The sequence below is a fragment of the Eleginops maclovinus genome, chromosome 21 (assembly GCF_036324505.1).
Source record: "Eleginops maclovinus isolate JMC-PN-2008 ecotype Puerto Natales chromosome 21, JC_Emac_rtc_rv5, whole genome shotgun sequence".
Classification (NCBI taxonomy): Eukaryota; Metazoa; Chordata; class Actinopteri; order Perciformes; family Eleginopidae; genus Eleginops; species Eleginops maclovinus.
Genome location: NC_086369.1, coordinates 5,942,810 through 5,962,864, shown reverse-complemented (window position 1 = coordinate 5,962,864; position 20,055 = coordinate 5,942,810). Strand labels below are relative to the sequence as shown.

Genomic DNA, 20,055 nt, shown 5'->3' with positions numbered 1-20,055 from the left:
TTTCCATTCCCAAATAAAGTTCCTTAAATGAAAGTGCAAACTCACAGTTACAGCTATGTTCAAATATCTGAAGTCTGCTCTAAGGACAGGAACATATTCACTTTGACACACAGGGGATAAACCTGTTAAAAGGAAACTGAGAAGAAAGTGTGTTGCTTACCAGCCGACCCGGAGAGGTTACTCCTCGAGGACTGAGCTCTGTAAAGGATAACAGCAAATGAAAAGCGAGAACAGGAAGCCAGCCTTACAATTTATTTGTCAGTAGATGGGATGGGATTATTTATGTAGTTCTTTAAAACAAAAGCTAGTCAGCGGTTCACATAAAGCAGCAGCTCCTTACCTTCCATAGGTGTGGGAGAGGGGGTGGGGGCAGGCGAGGGCGACTCCGTCAGCTGGTCGAGTGTTCCACGTTTCTTTCCGTCCCGAGACTTGGCGATGACCATCTGTGCTTTCAGAGCATCCTGTTCCAGAGACTTCATCCTGTGAGAGGAGCAGCCACCGTCAGAAACAGGAGAGCAGGAGACAAGCACAACAAGAGGCAGTAACTGAGGCACCCCGCTACAGGGGGGTGGAGTGCCGCCATCACTACTAATGTCGGGTGCTCCTTGTCCTGGTCTGCTGTCACAACAACCAGCTTAATTCAATTTCACAAAGAAGAGGGAGGCATTCCAGGAGAAGGACCACCTGCTGCGAGCAGGCAGACCCTTTACTCACACACAGCTGGCACACTGACTGCAGGATGAGTGTTAGTACAAAGAATGGAAATCAAGAGAACAGCAAGGTGCAAATAAAAAGTGCTGCAGGGAGGAGGAGAGAAACAAAAGAGAGGAGGGGGGGGACCAGAGGAAGCTAGAGATGGAAACAGCAAAGACGTGCAGAAGCTTCTAGAGTCCACAGGAAGCACGGACACTGCTGCTGCCAGTGCTTGCTTGGACATTTCCAAACTCGGCCTCTAGCAAAATACCCCAAAGCACCCCAGCACACCCCCATGATGCCGTGCGTCTGGCCCTGGTGGCTGGGGCCGAGGAGCAGACCTGAGCTGGGAGGCTGCAGAGGAGGAGGAAGAGGTGGGGGGCTGGGGGGCCTCGGCCGGGCCCTGAGACGCCCTCACTCTGGCCTGGTAGAGCCTCTTAGCCAGGTCCTGCTCATACTGCCTAACATCGTCCTCTAGGCCGCAGGGCCTGGGCCCATGGGGCCAGGGAGAGGGGGACAGACAGGAGGGAGGATAGAAGTGCACCAGGAGGAAGGAGGAATATGAGGGAGGAAAGAAAGGCAAACAGAGAGGAAAGAGAAGAAAACCAAAGAATGGAAGGTAAAACACTGACACATTTAGAAGAGCCAGGAATAATGTATAACCAATTTATAGGAAGGAAAATAAATAGCCTGAGAGGAGACCCCCCCCCCAACCCTAACTACACTCAGGACAGAATGAACTGTGGGCCTATGCTTAGGTTGACTGCACCCTGTTATTGTCCAGTGTGGCAAACCCTTTCATTACGCTCTCTGTGGGCGTGATGTTTGGTATTCAGCTTTAGCCTCAGATTCACATTACAGCAGCCCATAATGTAAGGGGAAAACGTTTATACATCCATATAATATTTGGGACTTTTGCTCTTGGTGTTATTTCATAGTTTCAGATAAACCTCTGAACATCCACATGCCTCCACCACAGGTCAAGGTTTAAGGTCTAAAGAAAACAAACTTCCCACTGTGACGACCTCTGACTCACGCTTATTTCAAAGTAGTGCGGAGCAAAACCATGATGTACCTGTAGACCAGTGTAACACCCCACGGTGAGAATAGATAAAGCCTGTTCAAAGTTAAAGAAATATGATAAGACCTGAGGAGCCATTATTCCTGGTTAGTGAACGTGTTGAATGTCTTTTAATTACCGTGCTGCCCTCCACATGGCTCTCTTCTCGGCCTCCAGAGCTCGTTTCTCAGCAGGGGACAGGTCCTTGTCGGAGGCCACAGAGAGCTCGGGGCTCTGCATACGGAGCCTCTCCTGATGCCGCCGCTCTGCTTTGGCTGTGCGGATGGGGGCCGCAGAGTCCCCGGTGTACGCTGGGATCAGACTGAAGAGAAGTAAAGAGGAAGTGAGGACAACGTGACACAGACAGGCCTTTAAATGTGTCGAGTGGGATGTAATAATTACCCAGTCATGGAGTTGGGTCTCTGCTCCAGCCTGAAGCTGTCATCTAGTGAGTTCCTCTGAGAGTCTCCCTTACCATCCACAGAAGAAGGCCTGCATGCAGAAACACCATCAGATAAATAACAACAACAAACATCTACAGCCAATAGAATAACATTCAGCTTCCTACCCTGAGCTGCCACAGTAGCTGGGAGGTGTGACGTTGTAGCAGGGGGGTGTAGCGCACTGCTGGGTGGGGGTGGACACTGGCTCCACGTTGTACTCCACTCCGTCCAGCAACACCTTGCCGGTGGCCTTCATCTGCGCCACCTGCTTTGCCAGATCCTCCTCATCATCCTCCTCGTCCTCATCCATCAGGTACTCCCGCGCCCGCTGCTCAAACTTCCTCTCTGGGGGAGGGAGAAGACGCAGAGGTGTGAATTCCAGTGACAGGTGTTGATTGGGAGTGTGAAGGAGAAACCGCAGGAACAAACCTTCTTCTTCCCTCATTTTCTTAAGGTCATCTTCTCCAACAAGAGACACTCTGGGTTTGGGTTTTTCTGGTGTCTGCTGCTTCACGTCAATCTCAAAATACTTCTGTCGGTCCCTGAAGGAGCGCTGCTCCGGGCTGCCCCGACCTCCAGGAGAAGGACTCTGAGAGAAAGATTAATGACAGGATAAAGACATTGAAACATTTGTCCTGACGACCTGGCACGTGCAACATCACAGAACAATGAAATCAAATGTAGCTGCCAATGATTGCTGTGTGTGATATTTAAGAGCCATTTTTGTAAAGCGCAGAGGATATCAAAACAGATGCCAGAAGAGAAAAGTATCAGAGACCAAGGAGAAAGAGACAAATTAACCATTTAAACAGAACCCAGCACCATAAGCTGATTTAAATCAATTAACTGGCAGTCCCATCATCGACAGAAGCTGCCCCCCCAGTCTGAGAGCAGAGACACCAGCACCGATGGAGCCAAGCACAGCCAGACCGAGAGCAGGCTGCAGCGGGGAGGGGCGGTGGGTACCTGCAGGTCCCAGGACGGCCTGGAGAGGCGAGGCACTGCGGCCAGGCTCAGATACTCCCGCCGGTCAGGAGAGAGGGGGGGCCTTGGGGAGCCCGTGCTGCTCAGACCAGCCCCCTCCTGACCGTCTATGACATCATCAAACACCTCGTTCATCAACTCAGGCTGAAAAGGCCACAGAGGTCGTCACCACACTGAGCCAGTGAACCAGGCTTCCGCTGATCCAGACACTCTGATATTATTTCTCTCACAGATACCTTTTTAATAATTCTCAAAAGCACATAACACTAGCCTTCAGTTTCTGCTGGAACCTGGCTGCCTGAAAACTAGCTTTGAAACACGCCCTACACGTCTTAAAACATGCTAACATAGCAACGGTCGGGCTACAAACCTGATCTTAAAAGCCTTTGAATATATTACAAGTTCCACCATTTGATTCTGTTAGGAAATCAATACCAGGAGCACAGGCAGCCGTCCTCTAAACAGCTGTTGGGGGATAAGGGCTCTCACCTCTGGAGACGGTTCCTTGGGGTGGAAGTTATTCCTGACTCCATACAGGTCCTGTTGGGCAGAACAGGATGTTAGTGAAGTGAAGTAAACTCAGCCTGAGGACACACACAGTGATACAGAGCAGGCAGACCGCAGTAAATACAAAGGGGGGAGGGATATTAGTAAACGAGCCACAGATGGATGAATGGATGAAGACTGGACACCAGTATGATGATGATGGCACTGGAGCACAAAAACCCACGATGAGCGCATTCCACACGTCACAGCACGTCACAGGCCCCCCCGACACGGCGCAGGGACCTTATAGGACAACCTGCTCCAGTCAGGAGGGGGGGGGGGAGATCAACCAATCAGCATGCTTTCTTTTGTGGTTGTGACCCGGGTGGAGTCCGGGCAGCACGGCCTACCTGCGGCGGCTCCAGCACGGCCAGTGAGCGAGGCACGGCGGCAAACGCCTTGTATGCCTGCTTCACGTTCATGGGGAACTCATCGGGCGAGGTGGGGGAGGGGGCGCGAGGCTGTAGGGGGGAGGTGGGGTGGGTTCGTGGAAGGTGGGGTAGGTTCATATGGTAAAAGAAGAGGAGGTGGGGAGGACGGACAGACAGAGACATGGAGGAGAGGGAAGACTATGAAAAAAACCAGCAGAGTTTGACTGGAGGAGAAAAGGTGACAGCATGGAGGCTGGTTTCATGAGACAGAGGAGGGGAGTATGGCAGAGTAACACACACAGTAGGGCTTGGAAAATCCAGAGCCATGACAGACTTATTTGAATGGAACCTTTATGAAACAAACAGGAAGATGTGAGATGAAGCTCCTTCATTATTTACCAATCCAGCTGTGCTGCGTGCCAAAGCTAGAAATAACATTTGAGAGAGCAGTTAGAGAAAGGATCTATTCAGGAGCTCAGAGTGGAGCTGTTCTCAGGAGTAGGAGGTCTGCACCTGCACAGACAGATCTCTCCTGCGCATTCATATTGGTTTAAGTCGACCTGTCTTTGGTTCTAGCTTCTTTGGAATGATTCTGGTGCCTCAGTGATCTGCATCTCTGCTGCTATCAGAGTTTGAGCTGTGTGCAGTCAGAGGAGGCACAGAGCTGAGAGAGGAGAGAAAACAGCACTATGTGGTGGTGAGGGGCCTTACAGAGGTCTGGGAGTTGAAGGGGGAGGGGCCATGCTGGAAGGGGTTAGGACTGTGGCCGTCCGGAGTGGCAGGGGAAGGGGCTCTGCCGCATGCGCCCGACTGGCTGGATGGCACCCGGTCGCGTCTGGAGAGAAGACGAAGGATATTTCAGAGAGATCAACATAGACTCAAATAATACTTAGAACACTTTTCATTCGAACTTTAGGATGAATGACAAATCAACATGAATGGAACCTAGGGTGAATCAGAGCCTGTTTTACCTTCAGGATCGTTTTAAAATGGTGGTGTCTTGCCTTTGTCACTTCTGTTTTTAATATGTACAATCTCAAGTTTCTTTTTGTTTTAATACACAGTTTTACGGGTATCAAGGGTCCCGGCAGAATGTGACTATTAGATGGAAAAGCTCAAGAAAAAGGAAACCTCCTCTGAAACCCGCTTTTGCTTTTGCTTTAGGGTTAGGAGCTCTTTGAGATTGTATTATTATAACAGTTTAAAATGAATGGAAATCTAAATACACAAACAAAGGAACCCTATAAACAATTTGTAATAAATAAACAAAAAGGAGAGTATGTTCATATATTTGTAAACTGGTGGTGGTGTGATGATCTAACTCTACAGTAAACTTAAAACTCACTGAAGATGGAGAGCTGTCGATAGCAGTTGGAGTTGAAGTGTAATGAAGGTTTGCCTGCAAGAAAAATGTTGAAAATAAACTTGAATCCCAACCAAAATGTCCTAAATGTTAACTATTGGAAGATGCCAGACAATGCAACACGAGCAGGGTTACCTTCAGTATAGTATTTATTCTACCGTTACAATAAAATAGAGACTGTATCTTGTTATTGTCCTATGAGAGAACATGAAGCCACGGCTGGTCAGTAGAGACATTGAGGACAATCTAAGACAGAAATCTATCCCTCCAATAAATGCACGTCCAGTCTGTGTGAGGCAAAGCAGAAGTCATCAGCTGGAGGAGCAGTCGCATGCTTTTCAGGAAGGGCTGTAGCAGACACGACAGCCAAACTACTTTTGATTTTTAACAGAATAGCTGACGCATGTGCTAAAAAAAAAAGGGAAGAGATTTCAAAATCAAGGCCGGAGCAGAGAGGGCCACGAGACCCACTTACAAAGCGGGTCTCCCTGCCCCCACACAGGGAGCTGCTGGAGGAGTGATGGCTGGGCTACGAGTGGAAGGACAGGTCAACTGTGAAATACTTCTTGTATAGGGGTAGCAATGATGCATGGAAAAGGATCAAATAAAGGAAAATATGGCAGGAGGATGACTGGCGGTGCATGCTGCTCACCGGTTGGAGGGTGGGGGAGTAGGGGGCGTCTCTGATCGGGCTCTCCGTCCTGTTGAAGTCAGAAGGAGGCGCCTGGAAAAACAAAGACCAAAATGATTTAACAACTGCTCTCCCTCAGTGTCGAAGGGAAATACCAAAACAAGGGTCACTGTTAGTCCTGCTCTCAACCGTTAGCTGATAAACATGCATTTTTCTGTGCAGCTTGCAGATCAGTTCTCCGTGACTTATGACCCCCCCCCCTGGCAGCTGCTGGGACACACATTCCAGCCAGTCCCGACTATGTGCCCAAATACCTGATGGGATGCCACCAGCTCAGTGCTCACAGCAAAAACATGCACCAGTTCAGCTGGCACGTCCTCCTCTGCAGTGAACCAGCTAACACTAATAAACCCGAGAGAAGGGATCTGATATATCACTGCGCCGAAGAGTTTTAAGAAATGTACATCCCCGTTACTCAGCACCCAAGTAGATGTATTTAATCATACAATAACTTATATTTATGGCCCCAATAACTGGCATTTCATTCATGTCATAATGAAAGTATTGATTAAAGTCCTATTTTTTCCACAATAGCCCAAATCTCAAAGACTGTTGCGATTCTTCTTCCCTCCTAACGATATTTGGTCCAAAATGGAACTTTGGACACATGCCAACCATAAAACTGTGGAAGATACTCCTTTTTGTTGAATTGACACTGCTGTAAAACAGTTCCACACATCTTGTTGGAGCTGTTTGATCCGTTTCAAAGAATTAAAGTGAGCCAAACTACACACAGTGCGCAGGAACACACCATGCTGCCTCCAAACCACACTCAGGCAGGCGGCTTGCCTTGCTGAACAGCCAGGGCTTCAGCTGGCCCTGCTTCCCATAGCCCACAGGGGGCCCTGACAGGATCTGTTGTCCAGGAGGACGGCCCTTTCCTTTGCGATTGGCCACCAAGAAAGGGTTCTCTTTGAAGCAGATGGGCTGAGAATCCACCAGGTTTTCCTCCTCTTCTTCTTCTGGTGCAAATGTCGACGAGTTAATGGTTGTTGAAGAGCCGGCACTGTCGGTGGTGGAGGTCCCATTAGGGGAGAACAGAGATCCATGGGGATGTTCCGTGTCCAGACTGGAGCAGGACTCGGGGTCCGTGTGCTCGAGGGGGTTTGTGGGGTTGCATAAGTCGAAGCCCAGGGGCTCTAAATGAGCTCCGTACTGGGCCTGCAGGGGAGCCTCCATGGGAGCCTCCATGGGAGCAGTCAGAATTACAGAAGGAGAGAACTGGACAGGAGCAGAGAGGGAGGACAGACACAGGAAAGTCACACAGAGAAGGACGGAAAGGAGAAACTGCACACAAAGGAAATTATCGCTAGCAGGATTTATTATAATTAAGGAGGAGGAGGAAGAGGAGAAACTGAAAAGGCGAGTTCCTCAATAAAAGATGAAATGACAAACCTTACAATTAGTTTTCTACTGGCTATTGTTTTTAGGACATTGCTAATTGATAACTGGTCCTCCTACTTTAATCTGTTCTTGAACAGGAAATGTGTGCCAGCATCTTCAGGACAGTAGGTCAAAGATAAAACAGGAAGTATAATGGATATTAGAAACAGACTGTGTTGTTGTTGACCATCTGATCTGCTTTTACTTATTTACATAATCTTTCCCCTTAATGGAATTCAGCAGCAACAAGAGTAAAAGCTTTTATAACCGTTAGCCAAACCTACTAAAACTAGAGTACTCCTTTAAGAGCAGGTGGGAATAGTAAGGAAAATAGATCTACTAAGGCACGCGTAGTTTCTCCTAACCTAACTTGTAACAAGGAGCAAAACAAATCTGACAGAGAAGAGAAGAAGAGTGATTCCCGTCTTATGAGGCCCTTCTAAAAATAATAGAAAACAAGTCTCTAGCTGCTTAAAGAGTTAGTCACACCACTGAATCCTCCCTGAAGCCTTAATAACTCATCATGCAGGACTGCTGCTGTATGCCACTGGAGTACAGCCTCTCAGCCTTCGCCTTAAATAACCATATTATCTGATCAGAGGGACACCTTCGACTCCTGCTGTACTCCTACTGTACTGAGCGTAGAGGATGTCATTGAAGGGAACACATACTAAATGTGTAACCTAACCCCTGTAAAGAAACCTGATACTTTAACCACAACTGAAGAAGATTCAAGTTTACATGAATGGCAAAAATGTCTCGAGCCTCAAGATAACTCTGAGATTTATCAGGTGTGACCTTGACATATCTGGTGATAATCAAAATAGCCGTGCTAAAAATACAGCGCGCATTGTGAGCATTGTGATGTGGCTCGCTACATGCTGACTATAAGAGTCTGCGGTGTGATGAGGGTCAGTGGGATGGAATGTGAATGAGGGCCCTTTTGGCTCCGACTCAGACTGCGAGGGACAGCTGGGCTTCAGAGGGGAGAGCGGGGCTGCCATGCCGGGAACCAGGAACTGAATCCTTAAACTCCACGCTGTACAACAGTAGAGTGACTGCGCAGTACATTGATATTAGTTATGAAATGAATAGAAAACTATTTTTAACAGTCGTTTTTTGATCTCATCTACACCTGGACAAACTCTTTGGGTTTCGTTTTCACGATTCCATTCTTTAAGTTCCCATTAGAATGCCTGTCTTTCACTTGATAAACGTATCGACTGTAAAAATCCACAACAACGATGGAAAAGCCAACACTAACATTCTTATAAGGGATTATACAATATTGCTGGTTTTTTAAATATTATCAATGAACCAGAAGTTCAAAATACATCATCGTGTCTGACCCCTCACTTCTTATAAAATCACCGTAAACTTATCAGTTAAAACACACTATAGCTTTACAAATGTTCAACCGGAACCAACCCTTGTCCAAGCCTGCGGTAACAATGCTGTGACACTGAGCGGTACCACGTGTCAGGAGCAGCAATCCCTGCTCTACCGCAGCGAGCATTAACAGCTGCAGAGGAGATGAGCTTGAAGTCCTCCTGGACAATCTTACAGGCCGGAGCTGATAAAGTCCTGATAGCGTTCTATTTAAAGTTATGTGAGCTAAACGGCAATAAAAGGAACAACGATCCCTAACCCCTTAACCAGATGGGTGGATAAAAAAATAGTACTTGGGAGTTGGGAAGGAAAAAATCGTATCCTTTTGGTGATCAGGTTTCAAAGAATTCTAAGCATGTCTTAAACCGAGTCATAACATCTTCCGTTGTCACCACACAGACTGGATCACAAAAATACAGGAAGGAAGAAGTAAACCTAAAAACAGTCAACTCTGCCCAGTTGAACGTGTCTATACTCACGTTAGGATGGGAGCAGGAGAGCGCAGTATGTCCACTCACTTACTGCTCTGACGACTTTGGGAACTCCAACTGGAAATCCCCTTCCTCCCTGTCTAGCACTCCACCCCCCCGAGAGACTGCGTCCAATAGAGTCAGATGCCGGTTTAAAATATCGCAGAGGATAGGCTGGCTGAGAGCGGGCAGCTGTCCCCTTCACCCCCATGTAGCCACCTCTTACACTTTGGTCATACTTCCTTTCAAGTCCATCTCATTCTTTTGATGCCTTCTTTCATTTGGCTCTTGATTCCTGGTCTTCACATTGTTTTTTTCAGACTTCTTGATCAGTCCTTGACCTTCATGATATTTCTTCGGTCCAGTTTAGTCCCGTTTGCCCTTTTGACTCGTTTGCATCCCTCTGACGTGATAAGTTGTATGGTTTTGACCCCGGGGCACCGTCAGTAATGTTGACATGGGGTTTTGCACATTCCCACTCCTGGAGGTGGCTACTAGTCGTCTCTAGGTCTCTCAGAGTTTCGTATACGGAAAAAACCCTGCAGGATTCCATGGAGAAGTCTATTCTGAGCCGTGAAGGCCATTTCCAACATAGCTCAATGGGATTCCTAACAGTGTGTGTTAAAAAACGGTGCATTTTGAACCACTTTAGAGACAGTAGGGAGACTTACCCTGTTGAGCTTCTGCAGGCTGGTGGTGGGCAGAGCCGCCAGGGTTTTGTAGTCAAGTTTCAAAGGTCCAGTGCCCATGTTCTGAAGAGAGATAAACAGTCATCACGAGTGAGAGGGGGACCGGGCAGAAGTGACTATTTTAGAAAACTGTTCAGCATTCTTAATTAACAGCTCGTATATTTGCAGGGTAAACACAGCAGGAACGGATGGGCTTGGGGCAGATTTCTTTCCCTTACTCTTTGTCCCTGGTACATTTTGGATTACAGTTACAGTACATTAGACGCAAGTTAACAGATACACACTAGGTGGGTCTTATAATTAGTTATAAAAACTATTTTCTTCCCAATTGATTCAGTCCCTACACCTAATGTGCACTGCCGTTGCTATTGTATCTACATCAAACACATAAAACCTATAGTGAGGAGTTATTAGAGCATAATAGACTCTGAACGTTATGCTAGTATTATTGAAATCTCTCATCTACCTTTAACACGCTAATAATCAGCTGCTTTGACGTCTACCAGCAACTTATGGGTACCTGGATACAACTTTCTCCATTTGAATGTTTTACTTGACTTTTTATCACGTAAAAGGACAAATCGACTATTTTCTATTCTAAATAACAAGGTCAAATCCTGCTGTGGTATTTTTGATCAGACTTCCAGGACGGTTGTCTGCAAATCTGCCGATGAGGAGTGCCGATGAGGAGTGTCTCACCTCAGTCTCCTCTTCTAGCAGGCGAGTTGCCTCCTCTCGCTCCAAGCGCATATGCTCCTTCACCAAGAAAGGGAGGGGAGGAGGAGGAGGAAGAGGAGGAGGAGAGTAGAGCAGGGAAGAGACCCAACCACACACAGCCACACAGTGATGCGATGAGAGGTGAAATGGAAGATTTACAGCGGAGGAAAGAAGTGTTTCAGTGGAAAGGTGGAGAAAAACAACAGGTGGTATGGAGATGGGATGATTTTTTTTTGATCAAACACACGAATAGTAAAGGAAAGGTGAGAGAATACAGAAGGGAAAGAAAGGATAGAATCCGCACACATTAGAAAGTACTCATTAGCTACGGGAGCAGAAAAAAAAGCATGCAAGGTGGGACATTGCAGGAATAGCTGTCAGACACATTACCCACACAGCGTGCAGAGGAACAGCTTCATTCACCCGGTAACAGACTCTAAAAGCTCCACCCTACAGTACTGCGCAGACTTGTGTTCTGTGTTTTCTATGGCGCAAGAATTGTCTTACCTCGATGCATTGCCATCTATCTGCGTATTTCCCCCCAAAAATCACGGGTTTTCAAATCCACTTACCACTTTCTCCATCTCTTCCCGCTCCCACTGTGATGTCTCTCTCACCATCTCAGACTCCTGTGGGAAAGTGAGATTTTTAGGTCTTTACAGGGGTGTATTTTTTGCTAACTTCTTTGACTGTGTGCTCTCATAAAGGTTGGTCTACAAAAAAATTGACCAAAGTGCGCAGAGGAACAGAAAGAAGCCTTCTATAAACCGACGAGCCCCCTACATTCCTTTAGTACGGGCAGACTACCAAAAGCTGAACAAAATAAAACAACTGTGTTGGCGCTTTCTGGGAGCTGCGGTGAAAAGATAGGTATGTGCCGTGTGTGTGGTCGGGGAGGGAGTCAAAGTCCGCGGGTGTTAAATGTCCACCTGCTCACACCAAACTGCTGTGGAAGCATAGTGAACAAAACAGCTGATTCACGTGTCGACTTCCTGGTATGTGGAGGTACTGTGTTTCCCGACACTGTTTACTTATCATATTCAGGGGTTTTGGGGTTTTGTCTGCCCGTAACCGCACAGATAAGGTTACATTATTCATCAAAAAGGGGCCCTATTTTTATTTTTAGGTTCATATTTGTATTTTGTGTCCGTACTGTGACATGTTGACATGCTTTAATGTTCAAAAAGGTCTTTATTTTTGTCAAATTGTGTACTGAAGGATCTCTTTTCACCCTCTGTCTAAAATGAGACCCCAGTCTGCTCTGATTGGTCATCTTTCTGGCTCTGTGTGTGGAAGAGAAACTCCCTCTTTAGAATATTTACCTTTGCAGACCATTCACATGCAAAAAGCCTATAGAACACACCTATTATGTTTTAATAGCTCCCCTTTAAGATATATATTCAGTGAGGCTTTATTATCAGTATATAATGTGTACGGTACCTTCTGCATGATCTCCATCTCCTCCGGGCTCAGGTCTCGGTCTATAGAAGAGATGCTCTCCATGCTGTTCTTACGGACGATGCCCGTGGCAAATGGGTTGGCGATGATGCCGGGAGACGCCTGGATATAAACACAAACAGATTGTTGTTTAAAGTTGTTTTCCAAAATCAGAAAACTTTCGTTCAACTACTGAATGTGACATATCATCAACACAGCTGGCCATTTTTGTCCATGGTGTCTCACCTCCACGCCCGTCATCTTTTGTGGGTCGAATCCGTCACACATCAGCATGACCAGAGAGTCTCCCACAGCCCGGAGCACTCGCACTGCCTCTGTGTGCGTCATCCCCAGCAGGCTGTGGTTGTTCACCTCCAGGATACGCATCCCAACCTTCAGCCTGCTGTCCCTTGCTGCAGCACCGCTCGAACTCACCTGGTTAATATCAACCACAGGAGAAGTTAGTCGAGAAGACCTTTGTAATTCAAGCTAATGCTAAACAAAATAGTCTTTGGGATTCCAGGAAGTGGTTGAAACTAACTGAATTGTGAAGTTTTAAATATATCGGTGTCTCCATACCTTAGAGATGAAGATGCCTTCATCTGTGGGGTCAAAGGGGTTTCCTGCGTGACCCTTGGCCCCTCCACGTATACTGATGCCGAGCTTCTCCCCTGGCTGCTTATTGATTACAATCTCCTGCAATGATACATGCACAGCTCATCAGGCAAGGGGGTGCAAGCATGTTCCAATGTTGCCAAGTCTATATTAGTGTGTGTTTATTCAGTTGTTGTGATGACTCACCTGCATCCCAGGCGGGGAAGGGTCCCTCCGCACCAGCATACGGATCTCCTGCTTGTTGGCCAGCAGCGCTCGCACAGCCTCCTGGTGTGTGGCGTGACGCAGATCGATGGCGTTTACTTCTAAAATCCGGTCCCCGACACGCAGTCCACTCTCACACGCTAGGCCGTTAGGAATCACCTGGTGTGATGGATGGAAGGTGACACACAAAATGGATTTAGGGAGATGCAGAAAACTCGGAAAACTATAACTCGCAACTCTTCCGGAGTCCTACCTTTGAGATGAACACCCCGGGTTCATTGATGCCAAACGGGTGACTGGCATGATCACTGCCGCCCACAATGCTCAGGCCTAGAGGCCCGCCGGACTTCAACAGGATCACTTCCTGTTAGGGTGAGAGGTAAAAGACTTGTTTTAGCAAATGCTTTTGAGAGTATCAAAGTAAAGTCCTGTCTACATCTATACCTCGTCTAATACAAACAAACCAAGCTACTGCCGGAGTTGCAACAAAATTGATCGATCCCCAGAAAACAGTGATTGATAAAGTTGCAGCCCTACCTACTCCATGCCCATATATGTCATATCTCTTTACAGGCTAAAGCCACTATGAGGTAAAGAGTTACATATTGGTATTATGGACCACTGGAAATGCTACACTCTATAAAAGCAAACCATGATTCATTATAAGACCTTCATACCATGCACCATCTTCTCTGGAACTGGACGGCATAGAGGATATCGCAGGGGCCAAATAAACAAACATTAATGCTGAATGCCGGCATGAGCGTTCTACAGCACAGTCTAACACATGACACATACTGAAGTCGCTCCTAAAGGTCTCACCTCGATGGGATACTCGTCCTCCATGCGGCTCAGGTTGTTCCCGTGCATGGTGAGGCCGTCCTCCTCCTGGTCCGGTGAGTCTGAGGGTTCTGGGGGTGGAGGGGAGTGGGCTCGTGCCCGGGATTGACCTGGAGAGCCCGCTGGTGCATTCAGGTCTCGCTCCACCACGAGGGCAATGGTGGGGGAGGTGCCGGTAAGGAGTGCTACTGCCTGGTCATGCCTGGCCTCTGTCATGTCTACACCATTGATCTGCATCGACAGTAAAACCAACCACGGAGGGTGTCAGCCCACCAGGACGCTCCCAAATAAAACAGGCCACATAGGCCAACAAATAAAGGCTGGAAATGGCATGCAGCCATCAGTCTTCTCTCACCACTATTAAAATGTTTATTGAACATCTACAAAATGCTGATCTGTTAATTGCAGGGTTTGTGAGTACTGTTATTAGAAGAAGAAGCCAACACCTGTACGGAGCAACAGGAAGAGGCAGAGAAGAAGAGTGGGAGGGGGAACAGCGGGCTGCTGCTGGCAATTTAAGCTGGCAGAGCTTCCCTGATGCAGAAATGCTACTAGCATTAAAAGCTATTTTTTCCCCCAAAAGTCATAGAAATGTAATGTAATCAGTTTAAACTCGTTTACATCCCTTCTTGCTTGTTTTAAACTTAAAACACAAGTGGAAATGTTTCCAAAAAGATTGATTTAAGTCAACAAAAGCAAGAAAGGATGGTAGTATAATGGAATTACTAGTTTTAGATTAGGGGGTAGCTTTTAGGCATGCACATCCTAAAACTGTTCTTTGGTCCATAGTGACACGCAGAGGTCAGCACTGACCCGACAGTACCAGCTCTTACCATGGGCTGATACGCTGCTACGTACAGCCAACTCCAACCCAACACCATACCCACCACCACCAAGCAGGCAAGGAGACGCACGTTTTACGTTAGTGAGCATGCAGATGTGAGAAAGAGGGGAAAGAGGCAGCCTACAAATAGAGTGAAGTATAAAGAGCTGAGGAACTGCCAGAGGGAAGAGGTGAGTGAAACCGGGAAGACGGCAAAGAGGATCATTCAGGAAGCTTCTAGGAGCAGCAGCAGTCCAACATTTGCCACACCGGGAAAGGAACCGCTAAAGGAAATCTTCACAGTAGTCATGTGGGTGTGACAGGACTAAAACATGCAATCCTAAGTAACCATTATACTGTCAAAAAAACCAAACGCAACGCCAAGATAGGAGTGTGATCAGCGGAGGAAACAATAGAGCATGGAGAGGTCATGCAGGAAGCTCTTAGTGGTGACAATCCAAAAGAGATCCATTATTTCTATCTAAAGAGAGACCTGGGTCAGAATCAGTAGAATGCCAGTGGGTTAATTCGGTGCACGTGTTAATACAAGTGATTCTGATCTACCATTAATATGGAAGAGCAAAATGTTCAATGATAAAACATCTCGCATTGATGATACACATGATCTGTTTCTTTCACATCCTGCAACATTGGATAAAAACTGCAAAACTGAGAGTTAAATATCGTTAATCTTGTTCATTTCATTTCAGCATATTCTTAAATCCCTACTGGAGACAAAGACATAAAACTGTTCCCTGTCTCACATCTGGAAAAACAATGCAGCGCTCATGCTAATTTGATCGTACTGGATAGATAACGCGGGGAGGTGTGGAGGGATATACTCACGGAGATCACTCTGTCGCCGACACGCAGTGTGCTGTCTCTGTGTGCTGCTCCCCCGTCTGCGATCCGAGAGATGTAAATAGCCTGAAACCAGACAGGGAGCCGTGTCAAATGTTAACGTTTAGGTACATTTGCTCGTATACTACTCAAATGGATGTGCCATTGATGCACAGGTTGTTTTTCAAGAGGAGTTGCTAATAAAAAGGTTTAACAAGAGGTTAGCTAATTATTCAAAAAACTTGTGTCAGGGACAGGCTGGGGCTAAGGGGTCTGGTGCAACAGGCTGCAATGCTGCGATGACTCAGTGGCTAACTGTGAGCTCTCTGAGTTACCGGTTAGTCACTGTGTGAGATCACGATCGATCTGAGCCAAACAGAACTTTCTACACAAAGTGTGCCAGTGGGAAGGGATTCTGAGATAGTAGCAGCCCACAAAATCAAACCAGAACCTATTGCACATGACAACTGATTAACAGCAGCCTCTGACCAGCAAGACACTTTTTCTGCAGCACAAATCGAGACCTCTCTCACATATTGGCCCCTTTCTCAGGCAAAGTTGTTGAGCAAATAAAAACATAGCTGAATCAAAACAGAATGAACAAACCCATGCCGGAGCAAAGTCTACAGCACCTCCTCCTCAGATTAACCAACAGCCAACAAAGTCACTGCATCCATTTCAAAAAGCCTTTGAAAGTGGTTCGCCTAAAACCATACGTTTATGAGTCTTTTCCTCTTTCCGGGCACGCTGAGCTGCATGAGTAGCAATGCCGTACTGCTCCGGCCCAAATATACACCTCAGCCCGTCCAGTTAGAGTGGACTATCAGGTGTCAGGGCTGGCTATTCATATCTCCGTCTCCCCGGTGATGTCTGTAAACGGTGCAGCTAGAATAGACGGATCCCTGACACTGAAACTGTTTCTGTTAACACTTAGTGACCTAACATCCCAGAGTATTATGAGTGTTTGTAATACAGATTAAAGGTTTGGGCTAAAAGTTTGTCCAGCCCTCTCTGATCATGATGTAAAGAAGGTGGGAATATATAAGACTCTGGTGACTAAAGGTAAACACATTCTTTATAAAAACGTAACGTCTAGGTTTAGTCAGAGGGTGTTTGGGGTGTCTCACTGTGTCTGCTGTGCGGTAAGGGGTGGAGCCTTTGCCCCCTGCGATGCTGAACCCCAGCCCCTTGTCGTTCCGGATCAGGCAGGTGGAGAGCCGCTGCTGTGGCCCGGCGGGAGCCGTCTCCATGTTGAAGGCGATGCCGCTGCTCCGTCTCTCGCGCGGGAAATAGCTGTCCTCCGGCCTCAGTGGCGTGGTGGTGATGGCGTTCTCCGGCTCCACCATATGCTCCCGCAGCACCGACATGGACACTGTAGCGCCAGAGCTCCGGAGAGCTTCCACCGCCGTGTGATGTTCTGCTTCGTGGAGGTCCACTCCATTGACCTGCGCCGAGCAGAGGGAATGCTGGTCAATAACAGATGTTACCATAAATCAGAGGAAGGCGCTGCGCTCACAGAAGGTTTCTTACCTCTAGGAGTTTGTCTCCCACTTTTATCCCTGCTCTGGCGGCAGGGCCATCTTCAGATACTCTGGAGATGAAAATTCCCTAAAAACAAACATATGATGGTTTAATTTGTATTATCTATGGCGTCTGATTTGTTTAACCTACTCAGACTCCAGACACGCATCTCACCTCATCATCTCCCTTGTAAGGTGTAGATCCTTTCCCTCCAGCAATGCTGATACCGAGGCCGCCAGTCTGTCGCATGATGATCAGCGAGTGCTGCAAGTTGAAGAGGGGGGAGTCAGCACAACTACTAATGAAACCCCTCTGAACACCACTCGCAGGACGGATTGAGAGGGAGGAGAGCCCACGATTTTAATAAGATTTAAAAAAGAGTTGATTACCATTTATCTTAAACTCTGATATATATCATGGGTGACCTCCCTCTTTCTGCCAGAGGGTGGTGTCAGTGTGATCACAGCAGCATCCTCACATGCTAATAGATGGATGGAGAGACACTGTCTGGAGCCTAAAGTCAGTTTTAAGTGGAAGTTGGCCTTTTGTGCCTTATAATTGAGCTTTAAATAGCCTTTTTAGTAAGTGCGCTTGCGTTTGTATGTGTACTGAAAACAGATTGATCAAAAATAGAATTAGTTATCTACCATAATCCACTTAACTGACAGCTGACTTCAGACGAAGTGAACAAACACACATCGTCTAAAGGCCTCTTAACTCTCAGAGGCCTCACCCTTACCAAAAGCAATGTGTCTTGTGTATGTACGGGAGGAGGGACTTCAAACACCAGGTAAGGCGTAACACACTGTGTGTATTCTGTGGACTTGCAAGCCATGCAAAAAGGGGAGGAATTGCATACAAATGAGGTGAAAGGAAAAGGAGAGCTAAAAGATGAGAAGAGTGTGTAGTGTCCTGGATGTGAAGACGGTTTTACACTTGCAACGAGATGACAAACGTGTCTTAAGCAAACAACTCAGACATAAACACGATAGTCTTCCAAATACTGGCAGAGACAATGATTCAAAAAAGAATAAATACCACTTAAAGTTTCAGTAAAAGCGTTGTTCTCAAAGACTAAACAGCATCAACGAGTATTCCTATTAAACATTATAAACTAAACCATGCTAGAAATATAAATATGTTGTGTACAAAGATTAACACCGCAGTTTTGGTTCATTTCTACAATTAAAAACCCAAAATCATTTTTCAAATGTTCTCTTTTGTTCTGTTTTTTTATCCATCTCGATTGTTTTGGTGTGGTATTTGTGTCGTGCTTTAAGCATAAGCTAATACAGCTGACATCAGAAGCACTAGGCAAGGTAACACACACCAAAATAAATAAACAGTGAGATTTTGGGGGTGACTGTCCCGATAACTCAGGACAGCATCAAATCTATACAGGATAACAGTAGGAAAATGAGACTGCTGGGAAGAAACCGCCTCCCTCTTCATCAGTCTTGAGATCCTCTTCTGGTCGTTGATGCATAACCTACTTCGTACCAAACAGAGGCCCCTGGAGGAAGCTGGTGAAGCAGCCCATTCATTCCAGGGCAGCGTGGACAGGGGGGGGGGGAGCGAAGCAGCAGAAGCAGAGGAAAGGTGGAGGAGCAGAGATGTAGCGTGGCAGAACCTGGTGCTGGACTGTCAAAACTTTGAGGCATTTTGAGTGTTCCCAGCATTTAAAGGAAAGCTGATGAATGACAAATGCATAAAATGTGATAAAAGAATAAAGAGGAAGACGTCACAGCTATGGGCATCCAGAGGAATCATAATTATTTGAAAATCAGGGTTTCCAACGCACCAATAATGAGTATTTATTGTTTTAGGGTATGTGCAATGCTGTCAAAGGTAGCTGATTCTGCATGCTATGCAAGGACATGGTTATTACCAACAATCATGTAGCTGTTACTCAGAGTTCTCTGCTTGATATTTACTTAGCATTGTTTATTCTGGCAATGGCCTCACAAAGATCAAACATGATAATTCTGTGTAACTATCAGCCATTCCCGGAGGCTTTAAGGTTAACCATTTCCTGTAAGAGAAATGGAGCCTACAAAAGAAGCCGAAAAACGACTAGCTTTAACAAAATGTTGCTGGTGGTGGGTGGTGGCACTCATTTCACATTGTTATGCATTGACACTTTGTCCTGTGACTCCTAAAAGGATACACCACACTATAGATGCAAACCTATTGCTCCAAAGGCTCAAAATATAAAAAGGTGATTATATTCTGTCATGGTCGAAGTTTCTTACGTTTAGTCTGAACAGTTTCATGATTAGTGGTGTTCAGGGATGCAACTAAAGGTCTGCAGCTCACTCAAACGTTTTTGAGAATTGCCACATATTGAAGAGTAAAGTTGGTCATTAATACAAAATTAAAAGAGTGCATGCTCAAATGGTATTAACTGAAGCTGATTAGATACATAAGAACTGTCTGGAAATACAGTCTCATCTCCCAGGATGCACTCAAACACAGCGTTGTGAATCCTCATTGCAAGTTTGCTCTCATGGCTACTCCCTCCTGCATCCAGGTTCTGCCACACATCTCATGAATGAGTTGTGGTTAGGGGGTCCCTCGTGATTGGCTTGGATTAACCCTTGGATTGTGTGGGGACTTTCTCCACCTTAGGATACAAGTGGGTGCATGAGTGAGTGAGTGAGGGACACGGAGAAACAGAGTGGACGGGAAAGAGTATGTACAGACCTCTTCCTCCTCAATTCGAGCAGGTTCAATCAGCAGATTATTGACTTGATCAAATGACACCCCCTGTTAGGACAGGAACCAGCGAGAGGCATGCGGATTAGTCAGGCCAAAATAAAAATATGCTCACACACACATACATACAAAACAATCCCTTTCTCACACTCTCCATGAACTTCACCAAACACACCCAACACTCCACTGTCTGCAGGTTGTAGAACCTTCAATTCCACTGGGATGGACCCCCCTTAGAGCAGAAGCAATGTCACATTCACC

General features: G+C 46.5%; 1 protein-coding gene across 1 annotated transcript in view; it reads right to left on the bottom strand.

Moving 5' to 3' along the window:
• Window positions 1-20,055, bottom strand: part of scrib (scribble planar cell polarity protein) — a 53,563-nt gene that overhangs the window by 4,828 nt on the left and 28,680 nt on the right. The window contains 29 exon segments of the mRNA XM_063912397.1: window positions 161-198; window positions 341-480; window positions 1,035-1,181; window positions 1,893-2,075; window positions 2,156-2,245; window positions 2,322-2,541; window positions 2,626-2,785; window positions 3,163-3,324; window positions 3,670-3,720; window positions 4,077-4,187; window positions 4,809-4,898; window positions 4,900-4,932; window positions 5,443-5,496; window positions 5,936-5,989; window positions 6,113-6,184; window positions 10,065-10,145; window positions 10,782-10,838; window positions 11,372-11,428; window positions 12,240-12,359; window positions 12,483-12,671; window positions 12,816-12,932; window positions 13,038-13,214; window positions 13,309-13,419; window positions 13,878-14,126; window positions 15,565-15,645; window positions 16,686-17,003; window positions 17,089-17,166; window positions 17,254-17,343; window positions 19,783-19,845. Of these exon segments, the coding sequence (XP_063768467.1) occupies window positions 161-198; window positions 341-480; window positions 1,035-1,181; window positions 1,893-2,075; window positions 2,156-2,245; window positions 2,322-2,541; window positions 2,626-2,785; window positions 3,163-3,324; window positions 3,670-3,720; window positions 4,077-4,187; window positions 4,809-4,898; window positions 4,900-4,932; window positions 5,443-5,496; window positions 5,936-5,989; window positions 6,113-6,184; window positions 10,065-10,145; window positions 10,782-10,838; window positions 11,372-11,428; window positions 12,240-12,359; window positions 12,483-12,671; window positions 12,816-12,932; window positions 13,038-13,214; window positions 13,309-13,419; window positions 13,878-14,126; window positions 15,565-15,645; window positions 16,686-17,003; window positions 17,089-17,166; window positions 17,254-17,343; window positions 19,783-19,845 (3,393 nt within the window).